Here is a 12,230-nt window from a genome sequence, read left to right as displayed (position 1 = left end):
TTGTCACGTCTTCCGGCCTGTCTCAGAAACGCATGTTGAAAGCCGCTTCCAGCCGCGTGGAGTAAAGGAGGAGAGGCGACACGGAAGACGATAGTTTGTGTTCATTATGTGGCCAAGCTGTGCGTCGCCACACACTTCCCTGTTGGCCTTCGACAGCGTGCAAGTTTTGTCGTATTTGATCGATGCGTCTTCGCTAAACGTGCTGCGGCTACTGCGCTTCACCGCCCGGTCGGGGCATAAAGACGGTGGCAGGCTAACATTACGTGCTGCTTCTCGTTACATGCGGGATACTAAGCTACGCCTCCGCCCGCTCCATATCACTGGGCGCTTCCGAGGCTTTTCCCCGCGGGGGCTTTCTCCTCCTCCGGTCAGGAGCGGTCATGTGACAACTGAGCGACGTGAGACCGTCTCTTCCTCAGCACGCGTCCGTCGTCTCCCCGTTCGCCTGGAGGGGGCTGTAGCCGTTAGCCTGGGGGCCGTCGGCCTTGAGGGAGGGCGGGGGGCGCGGCGCTCCCCTGAAGAGGCGGAAAGCCCCCCTGCAGATGAGGCCAAACCAGTAGAGCTGGGGAGCCATGAGGAGGGCGGCCATGGCGTTGCACTGCCAAGGAGCCACCAGGGGCACCCTGTAGACGGGGATGGAGGCAAACCTGCAACACAAGGCACTGCTATTACCAGGAGATCCCCTTGAGGTTCTAGCGTCCACAGCAAAAACTAGTATTCATCATGTGTTCGGTCGACCAAGTGGTGAATACCAGTGGTAAACTAACCAAGTGAATACCAGTGGTAAACTAACCAGGTGAATACCAGTGGTAAACTAACCAAGTGAATACCAGTGGTAAACTAACCAGGTGAATACCAGTATAAACTAACCAGGTGAATACCAGTGGTAAACTAACCAAGTGAATACCAGTGGTAAACTAACCAAGTGAATACCAGTGGTAAACTAACCAGGTGAATACCAGTATAAACTAACCAGGTGAATACCAGTGGTAAACTAACCAGGTGAATACCAGTGGTAAACTAACCAGGTGAATACCAGTGGTAAACTAACCAGGTGAATACCAGTGGTAAACTAACCAGGTGAATACCAATGGTAAACTAACCAGGTGAATACCAGTGGTAAACTACCAAGTGAATACCAGTGGTAAACTAACCAGGTGAATACCAGTGGTAAACTAACCAGGTGAATACCAGTGGTAAACTAACCAGGTGAATACCAGTGGTAAACTACCAAGTGAATACCAGTGGTAAACTAACCAGGTGAATACCAGTATAAACTAACCAAGTGAATACCAGTGGTAAACTAACCACGTGGTAAATACCAGTAATAAACTACCAAGTGAATACCAGTGGTAAACTAACCAGGTGAATACCAGTGATAAACTACCAAGTGGTGAATACCAGTGATAAACTACCAAGTGGTGAATACCAGTGATAAACTACCAAGTGGTAAATACCAGTGATAAACTACCAAGTGGTGAATACCAGTGATAAACTACCAAGTGGTGAATACCAGTGATAAACTAACCAAGTGGTAAATACCAGTGATAAACTACCAAGTGGTGAATACCAGTGATAAACTAACCAAGTGGTAAATACCAGTGATAAACAACCAAGTGGTAACTACCAGTGATAAACTACCAAGTGGTAAATACCAGTGATAAACTACCAAGTGGTAACTACCAGTGATAAACTACCAAGTGGTAAATACCAGTGATAAACTAACCAAGTGGTAAATACCAGTGATAAACTACCAAATGGTAACTACCAGTGATAAACTACCAAGTGGTAAATACCAGTGATAAAATAACCAAGTGGTAAATATCAGTGATAAACTAACCAAGTGGTAAATACCAGTGATAAACTAACCACGTGGTAAATACCAGTGATAAACTAACCAAGTGGTAAATACCAGTGATAAACTAACCAAGTGGTAAATACCAGTGATAAAATAACCAAGTGGTAAATACCAGTGATAAACTAACGTAAGGTTATGTATATAACCAAGTTCTGTGAGTTATGGTGCGCTCAGCACCAGTTGCATAATATCTCGCTTCAGTGGATATGCACTGAATACATTTCTAAATGTACCTTTACATACCAACATCCATCTGACCACACCCCCATCTGCTGCCTACATAAGCAGGGGTGGGGCCACACACTCATCTCCTTCCCAACAAATTTCACCACAATGAAAGATCAAGGGCCGCAGCGGCGTCCTGGTGCTGAGCGCACCATAACTCACAGAACTTGGTTATATACATAACCTTACGTTCTGTTTCGTTATGGCTTCGCTCAGCACCAGTTGCATAACAGGAGCTGAGCGGGAGCCATAGCCCGACAAATGTACCCCGCTGAGGCCCCCCACAACCATCAGACCGGGGAGGACCGAGCCCCCCGACCCTCCCTAATGGAGGATACCCCCCCTATTGGAGGATGGGAGGGAGACGGATCCGACCGTGCGAAGAGGAACTCAAGCAACTCAACGCACAGGGTGAGCAGACCGTGGCTTGACCCCACGACTACACACACACACAACCCGCATGCCACCCGGGAACGAACGGAAGGAACAAACCTCGTTACTGCCTCCAAAATCACGGGGTCAAGAGCAACCCAACCCCGTGGCAAGGCTGTAGCAGCGGAGCGCGAAGGAAGACCCAGACCCACCGAAGGGACTGGATCCCCTGGAAAAAGGGGGCCCGGAGAGGTCAATGACGCCAGGCATCAAGACCCCACCAGGCGATCACTTAGTGACACCGCCCCCCACATCGCCAGCGTATTCGGATAAGGCCCCTCCAAGAGCGGGCCCTTTCCCCCCAATAGCACACCACCTGGCACACTGACCCTGCAGAACAGGCAGTCAGCATGGCCGTAAGCACACAAAAAGGTTAACCAACGGAAGCAGGCAGCGCACCGGGGAAACCAGGCAGCAGGCTGTAACCTGAGCCTGGAGCACTGCGGACGAAACAGGCGCCAAAGGAGTCAGCTGAAAACAGCCCCCCCGGCGGAAGGGGCGTATGCTGGCGTTGTTGATCACCATGACAAAGCCTCCATTAAAAAAAAACCACCCAGAGGGTCGAGGCAGAGAAGGCTGACATGATTGGCAGACGTCATGAACGTGCAGGGGCACACTCAACCGGGTAACCCGGGAGTTGACTCTGCTCCAACACACCAGGGAATCAACCACCCTCTTGGTACAGACGGTGGTTGTTCCTATAACCCCTCAAGAAAAAAGGGTTATCCCAGGCCTACGGTATCAACGAAACTTTACTTCGGACCGGGCCCGGCGGCTCGGAAAGCACACAGGGTTACCAGAGGAGGTCCAAGACCATCCCAACAGCCCCCTCTTCGCCACTCGTGAGAGATGAGCGAAAAGAATGGAGAACCAGCCCTAAGCACACCGCACTTGGTATTCCCAGGCGGTCTCCCAACCAAGTACTAACCTGTTTAGCTACCGAGATCGGACGAGATCGGGCGTGTACAGGTTGGTATGGCCGTAAGCCATTACGATAGTGCAGAGTACAACATGTACCCAACAAAGGGTCTCCATAACGCCTAACCCTGTGACACCCGGACCGACCCGGCATTTTCCCCCCCGAAAAAAGCACAAGTCCCTCAGGGTACCAGAACAGCAGATCTGCATCCCCGGCGGACAACGGGTTAACTGACCTGGACCAGCGCGACCAGACCAGTCCCGTGTCCTAACCACGCCGACATGCCCACTCCAGAAGAGGGGGTAGGTATGCGTGTCGATCTAAAACATGAAAAGAGGGCGCCACCCAGACGGTCCCCATTTGGACCGTGCTCAGTGGCCCACCCCAAGGGCGTGAGACCCCTCTACCTATGTTCTGATCTATTCCGTTAACATCCCCCAGATATGAACGAGAATTCATCGAGACAACCTAGTAAACTGGCGCTCGGAAGAGACAAAGCTCCATCCCAGTTGCCCTATAAAAACGCTGTTTTAACAAGCAACCAAGGCGCACTTAGCCCATGCGTGATTCTTTAACAGAAACACACCGAGCCAGCACTATGTATGCGTCGAGACCCAAACACATCAATGGATAGTCTAGCAAGACACCAAACATTGTTCCTCCAAGTCGCCTGGGAGAACGACACGGAGCCGTCGTGCTTCATGTACCTTCCTCTTTTTATCCAAAAAAGAAAGAAACACAGACTGACATGAATCCCACGTGACACAGCTAAGGGTAATTTTTTTTTACATTTTTACATCCCACCACCCTCGCCATAGGGAGGAGACAGAAATCCCCAGAGAGACTTCCCACGCGAGCTGTATAGATTGAAAAGAATATATTGCAACATTGAGCTATGTAATATTTGGGTTAGGGCTCTCCGAGGAGGAGGCACTGAACCAATACACACTCAATAATCGAATTGAATCGAATACACACACAATAGAGCAGAACTCCTTTTTGAAGTTCTACTCACCTTGACAATCTGAGGAGGAGGCTCTGAACTCTGAGGAGGCTCCCTCACAGGGAAGGAGAGTCCGAACTCACAGAAGGCCCGAGGTGGAGCTTCGTGAGGAGGAGCTCTGACAACTCCCTGAAACAGATCCATAACATGGACCTGAACAACTCACGGAAGTCTTACCAACAGAGACGCGCACAGTGACGTACTCTATGGCGGGGGAATTTCTGCGGTGCACACGCCCAATCTTCCAGGTCGTGGGACCAGGAAACTCCCCCCCCCCTCTTACCCTGTAACGTGCCGAACAGCAACGTGACAGGAACCTTGAAGGACAGGAGGTTTTAACCCCTGACCAATCAGAAAAGGGGAGGAAAGGATTACCAGTTCACCCCTTTACGACCCCACACCCATGATACGATGTAATGACAAAAAAGAGCATGACACAGTCATAGTCTGCTACATGAAGTGTCTAACAGCTTCACATAGCTCATGTGCTAACCTGCTATCTGATTTTTACTAAGGAAAAAACACAGAATAGAGAGGGCCCCCTTTAAGAGCCCCGGTACCAGACTTACACATGTGCTTCTGTGGCCAAACCTAACCCAGTTGTAGATCACAAGACACACACAACCCTTCATCACAACAAAAAATGGCAAAAGTACACTCTTGCTACAGAGGAACGCCGTTTTTCATAACGAGAGAATACAGAATCCTCGATTATGTATTGGCCACAGGCCTTGCTAAGCACACATGATAAGTGACCAAACAATCTTTTCTTTAGGAAAATATAGTTTCTCAAGCGGAAAGCACAACCCCAGCAATTAAGCTAAGGGTTACATCGTATCCCCACAAACACAGTGACACAATATATTGTAAACAACATGTCTGAGAGGAGGGTGGGGAAGCCCCAGGGAAACCGGGGGGGATCACCCCTCCTTCCTTACCCTTGATATGGCCAAGTTGAACAGGTAACCCTGTTAATATGTGAACACACTGTTCATTGTCATTACAGGCTGAGAAAAGAATTCATTCCTCCATCACATGTCACTAAGCATAGCTTTATAGGTTAATTAACCCCCTTAGTTGTGAGTTCACGATACATGAACACACATGTTCTCATCACAACTAACCAGATAATTTTTACACATAAAACAATAACCCGATTTCTATGGAGAGAGAAGCTATACCAGTGACAAGACAATTCACACACAACACGCGTCGTATCCTCAATGTATTGCAGCAACACACATTTTGGAAAACATCGTTATTACAAAACATTTAGAAGGGAAGGAAAGAAGAAGTGTTTAAAGTCCGGTCGGGACCTTCCTACCCTGAGCGCAGGCCAAGCAAACTGCAATCTGGCTAACGGGGCACCGAAGTTGAACACAGCATCCCTGTGTTGACGATGAGGGTAACGTCGTTGCGCCACCCAGCCGCTACGTTTCTCCATGTTTGACGCAGTCCTCGCTGGCAGGGCTCCCAGTGTAGGTTTCGACTAACATCCTCTGTCAAAGATGACGTCGTAGTCAGAGTGTTTAAGGCATGTTATAGTTATAGCAACGTTCAACAGTATAGCATCAAGCTAACAGCCGCTCTCGACTGATAGCAACAAGCTAACGTTTCCTAGCCTAGTGACACAACGGGCTAGCACCGCAGCTAACAGCTGACTGGCTAACAGGTAGGCCACAACTAGCACGCCAGCTAAGCAGCTATCCGACTGATAGCAACAAGCTAACGTTTACTAGCCTGGTGACACAGCAGGCTAGCGTCGCAGCTAACAGCTGACTGGCTAACACAGTAGTCCACAACTAGCACGCAAGCTAAGCAGCTATCACCTGAACTGTACACACATAACAAGCCACACTTCAGACAGGCCGCTGTCCAAGTCCCTCCCCTAAGAGGGAAAAGAAAAAGAATGTCAGAACACAGTTTTCAACGGTGATCCAGACATGCAGCGGGGCCAGCACAGTTCCCATTTCGGGCTGCAGCCGACTTTGAGCATGGAACTCCCGATAAAGAAGATCCTATGCCCACATTTCCTCGTTAGGGTATACTTTCATTTTTATATGAAAGATGGGGCCTGCACGGGACAGAGAAGCATCCGCTCGACAATCCTGGGATCACCAGGTCCTGGTCGGGGACCACTAGATTGACCATCATGGGCGTCAGACCAAGATCCTCCGACCACCGTTTAAGCCGAGCAGAGGACCCCAGCCTGGAGTCGGCGTTTCGTAAATTGTCAGCTAACCCCCACAGCATCAACAACAACCAGAGCTCGCAAGCAAAACAGTACGTACCCAACCTGGAAACAACCGCTTCTCACAACAGTCGGTGCTTCCCACAGTCCAGCTGTGTGGCCGGAGGGCAACCCCATCCAGCCGCAGCAAGGAGGACTGTAGCTGGGGAGCATGTCAGCGGCGTGAGCTCCTAATACGAAAAAACCGGTGGAGGTGTAGAATGATCATCATCTTCCAGACACTCCAGTAACGAAGACAATATCGCCGTATTTTCTCGAAAATAGTGAGAGAGAAAATAAAGATATGATGTCAACGAATCTCCTTGTTCTTCCGTTGTCCTTTCCTCAGACTAATATATTTTCTCCACGTCAAGTGGGCATATAGCAGGCACTTCCTTGTGGATGAAATTTGAGAAGGAGATGAGTGTGTGGCCCCACCCCTGCTTATGTAGGCAGCAGATGGGGGTGTGGTCAGATGGATGTTGGTATGTAAAGGTACATTTTGAAATGTATTCAGTGCATATCCACTGAAGCGAGATATTATGCAACTGGTGCTGAGCGAAGCCATAACGAAACAGAACCAAGTGGTAAATACCAGTGATAAACTAACCAAGTGGTAAATACCAGTGATAAACTAACCAAGTGGTAAATACAGGGGCGTCGTTCTGATATGGCAAGGTATGGCACTCGCCATACCTTGGCAAATAAAAATTAACAATTTTTTATGTTGATTTAGAATTTGAATGTCAACATTATGAACGAAGCTTCGAACTATTTGGTACAGCCCTAGCATGTTTTGATATTGTCAATGATCTCACTTTTACTAGGTGACTTTTACTGTGACTAACTGAAATATGCCCAAAAAAAAGGAAAATGGACATAGGGACGTTTTTTAATCAAAGGGCAGCAGAGACAAGTGATACAGGGACACAGGTAAGGTCTGGCTTAGTGATTATAACAGTGCAGTTCAGCATTCAGTAACCCATACTTTTTGTGAACGTGTTTTTGATACTACGTTCTGTTGAACACACACCTCAAAACCGTACCTAAGGAAAATTGGCTCAATTGCAAGAAAAGTAATAGATAGTTATGATATTACATTCTGCATAATTCGTATGCAAAATATTGTGGTTCCCTGCTTTAGTCTGTTGACACATTTCTATACTAAAAATGCTTGTGTGGTCCTGTGTCATACCTGAATGTCATATAACTGAATTGTATAGAAACCCCCCCTTCGCCCCTCCCCCCTCCTTCCTCGCCATACCTTGCCTTTTACTGAAACGACGCCACTGGGTAAATACCAGTGATAAACTAACCAAGTGGTAAACTAACCAAGTGATAAACTAACCAAAAATGTATGAATGTGGATGAGAGCTTTGACATTAAGTGGCTGTAGCGGCTGTGGTGGTGCTGGAGTACGGAAGCCCTAAGAGGCCGTACATTCATACATTTTATTTACTCCGTTTTCCTGTGATAACGAGTTAATTTAATTTGTTTTTCTCGTGATAACGGGATAATTTTCTCGTGATAGCACATTATATGCCGTTAATACTACAAATCCCAGAATGCTCTGCGAGTGCGTTGACACGTTAGGCGTCCCCTGCTCCTCTGTTGACATTCATAAGTAATCTCATGCCGTAAGTCGGCTCGCGCAAATTTAAGCCATTCCTCCCAAATGGCCAAACGAAAAGTGGACTTTGAAAACAGGACTTTTCCAGACAGGTGGGAGTCAGAATTATTATGTTCGTACTCAGCGCCGAGTTTACCCAGCGATTTGTCGACTTTGAAGCCCAGAAAAGTAGGTTTGAACTGCTCAGTAATCCGTTCGCAGTTGACGTGGAAAACACACCAACCAACCTGATGTAGTCAAAGTATGAGTCTGTGGCGCTGCAGTTTACACGTTTCATCCTCCTCCTGCCCCACCTCCTCCTGCCCCTCCTCCTCCTGCCCCACCTCCTCCTCCTCCTCCTCCTCCTCCTGCCCCTCCTCCTCCTGCCCCTCCTCCTCCTCCTGCCCCACCTCCTCCTGCCCCTCCTCCTCCTGCCCCTCCTCCTCCTCCTCCTCCTGCCCCTCCTCCTCCTGCCCCTCCTCCTTCTCCCCCTGCCCCACCTCCTCCTGCCCCTCCTCCTCCTCCTCCTCCTCCTCAAGTTCAAGTTCAAGTTCTTTAATAGTTGTCATACAGAAGTACAGAATACTTTCATACAAAATGCTTCTTACTGTTACGCTCCAGAGACTGTGCTAGACAAGATAGTATCAAATAACATAATAACATAATATAGCATGAATTTAGAAGAAGAGAATGAGGTCACAGTGTTCGGTATAGACATATGTACAATGTTCTGAGTTACCATATAATATACAATACACAATACTATGCAGTGTACTAATGTACAGTACTATCTAGTGCAAAGCAGAAATGGGATGAGGTACAATTTTAGGTACAATTTACAGTAAGGTGTACGAGTTGTAGTGCAATCCTTCGTCCATAAATATAAAGTGTGGGGAGTGGGTGCTACAGTGTGTTTGTTTAAAGTGGGTGTGTGCTATAAAGTGTGTGGAGTGGGTGCTACAGTGTGTTTGTTTAAAGTGAGTGTGTGCGTGTGGATGTGTGTGCTATGTGCGTTTGGTGGTTGTTGTTGTGTAGTGTTCATTCATTGTTCGTTTAGCAGCCTGATGGCCTGGGGATAGAAGCTACTTCTGAGTCTTTCTGTGCTCGCCTTGAGACTCCGGTATCGCTTGCCTGACCGCAGCAGTTCAAAGAGGCAGTTGTTTGGGTGACTGGAGTCTTTAATGATTCTCTTAGCCTTGCCCTTGCAACGCTTGTAGTAAATGTTCTGGAGGGTGGGGAGCCCCCCTCCAATTGTGCGTTCGGCTGCACGTGTCACTCTTTGTAGTCTGCTTCGGTCTTTTGCAGTGCTATTCCCAAACCAGGAGGTGATGTTGCCGGTCAAGATGCTCTCTATTGTACATGAGTAGAAGTTCTTAAGGATCTTCTGGCTGACTTGGAACTTCCTTAGGCGCCTGAGGAAGTAGAGGCGTTGTCGTGCCTTCTTCACCACACTGTTAATGTGTGTGGTCCATGTCAAGTCCTCGGATATGTAGGCTCCGAGGTACTTGAAGCTGTTGACTCTCTCAACCGGTGCCCCGTCGATGCTGAGGGGGCTGTAGTCCTTGACCCCCGACCTCCTGAAGTCCACAATCATCTCCTTTGTTTTGCTGACGTTCAGGGAGAGGCTGTTTTCCTGGCACCATCCCGCCAGGACCTTGACCTCTTCCAGGTAGGCCCTCTCGTCGTTGGCAGAGATCAGGCCCACCACCACTGTGTCGTCAGCAAATTTGACGATTGTATTGCTACTCCGCTGAGCCACACAGTCGTGTGTGTACAGGGAGTAGAGGAGGGGACTCAGAACACAGCCCTGGGGGGCCCCTATGTTGAGGGTGATGGATGAGGAGGTGCAGTTGCCTGCTCTCACCACCTGGGGTCTGCCAGTCAGGAAGTCCAAGACCCACTGGCAGAGGTCATAGCCCAAGCCCAGGTCCCTGAGCTTGGCTATGAGTATGGAGGGGACTATGGTATTGAATGCCGAGCTGTAGTCGATGAATAGCATTCTCACATAGTTCCCCTGCCTCTTGTCCAGGTGTGATGCTGCTGTGTGCAGCACATGGGATATGGCGTCCTCCGTGGACCTGTTGGGGCGGTATGCAAATTGCAGGGGGTCCATGTTGATGGGGAGGGAGGAGCAGATGTAGCCCTTTACTAGCTTCTCGAAGCACTTCATGGCTATGGAGGTGAGAGCTACAGGGCGGTAGTCGTTGAGGCAAGCAGGCTTGGATTTTTTGGGTACAGGGATAATAGTGGACTTCTTCAGGCAGGTGGGGATGACAGCCTGTTCTAAGGACAGGTTAAATATGTCAGTGAATACTGGGGCCAGTTGGTCGGCACAGACTTTTAGGACGCGGCCGGGGATGCCGTCTGGACCTGCTGCCTTCCTGATATTCACTTTTTTAAAGGTCCGCCTCACCTCATGCTCTGTTACCCTGAACACTGCGCCTCCATCAGCAGCCGACCCCCCCCCCCCCCATTGCAGAGGCTTGTGAGCTGGTGTTGTTATTACCAGCATCAAACCTCGCATAGAAGGTATTGAGGTCATTTGCTAAGGAGATGTCACTGTTCAGTTTGAGGGAGGCGCCTTTGTAGTCTGTCATCGTTTTGAGCCCCTGCCACATAGCTCTAGAGTCGCCTTGTTCAAACTGGAGTTCAATTTTATCCCTGTAGCGTCGTTTGGCCTCTGACACAGTCCTCCTTACGTTGTATCGCGCCACCTTGTGGTCATTCATGTTGCCTGCCTCTAGGCCGTCGTTGTATGCTTTGGTGCGCTCTCTCAGAGCTTCACGGACGGATTTGTCTACCCAGGGTTTTTGATTTGGGTAAACTTTCATTTTGGTAGTGGGGATTGTTTCTTTCACCCTAGTACAAACATAGTCCAGCACTGTCTCCGTGTAGGCATTAATGTTATCTGTGTCGCGGAACACATTCCAGTCTGTGTTGTGAAACACTGACCGGATCGTATCCTCTGACGTCACATCCCATTTCTGCACCTCTCGCGAGACTACGGGAGTACTTTTAATTCTCTGTCTATACTTTGGTGAAAGAAAAATTGATGCGTGATCTGACTTACCGAAGCCACTATCAGAATGAGCCTTGTAGCCACCTTTAAATTGCGTGTAACAGTGATCTAGGATGTTACCGCCTCTGGTGTTGCAAGTCACATGCTGATAGAAGTCGGGCAATACCTTTCTCAGATTGGCGCTATTGAAATCTCCCAGTACTAAAATGGCGGCGTTAACGTTAGCCACTTGTATTCTATTTACCTCGTCGTGTAGTCTGGAGAGCGCAACCTTGTTGCTGGCTTGTGGTGGAATATACACTCCGACCAGGACGATCGCCGTTAACTCCCTCGGGAGGAAGAAAGGACGACACTTGATGGTTATATATTCCAGTTCTGGGGAGCAGTGGTTGGATAATTCCTTCACGTTCGTTGGATCACTCCAATTTTTGTTAAACATGAAGGCAATACCTCCTCCACGTTGTTTACCGGACTCTGATGATGACCGATCCTTTCTATGGATAAAGAAGTGATCCGCTGGTTGAATCGCGTGATCTGGAACCTCCGGCGTCAGCCATGTTTCGGTGAAGCAAAGGACATTGCAGTCCCTAACGTCTCTTTGATATTGAATCCTTGCTCGGATGTCATCCAGTTTATTGTCTATTGATTGTACATTGGCTAGCAATATACTGGGAAGTGGTGTACGGTGGCGTCTGGATCTCAGCCTGTTTCGGATCCCAGCCCTCTTTCCTCGTCGTCTTTTCCTGGGCTCTGGGAACAAAGGGTCTGGTCCTAATCTCCGGAGGATTTCTTCAGGCCATTGATGTGGTTCGGAAAGCTGATCCAGCGAGTAATCCAGTTGGTAAGTTTCCCGTAATCCAATGTCTATGAGTGACTGACGGTCATATACATTAAATGCACCAACAGTTGGTACGCACAAAACTCTAAAAACTATA

The 12,230-nt window shown here is 48.6% G+C and overlaps 1 protein-coding gene across 1 annotated transcript in view; it reads right to left on the bottom strand.

Annotated features, from left to right (window-relative positions):
* Window positions 1-415: 415 nt before the first annotated feature.
* Window positions 416-12,230, bottom strand: part of tlcd3ba (TLC domain containing 3Ba) — a gene marked incomplete at both ends in the record, with an annotated part of 88,538 nt that continues 76,723 nt past the window's right edge. Inside the window, one exon of the mRNA XM_084326002.1 lies at window positions 416-647. Coding sequence (XP_084182128.1) covers window positions 416-647 — 232 coding nt within the window. The remainder of the gene's footprint in view (window positions 648-12,230) is intronic.

This window comes from Notolepis coatsorum (assembly GCF_963971535.1).
Source record: "Notolepis coatsorum genome assembly, chromosome: 12".
Classification (NCBI taxonomy): domain Eukaryota; kingdom Metazoa; phylum Chordata; class Actinopteri; order Aulopiformes; family Paralepididae; genus Notolepis; species Notolepis coatsorum.
The sequence above is the reverse complement of the archived record's forward strand: the minus strand, read 5'-3'. Positions and strand labels throughout refer to the sequence as shown.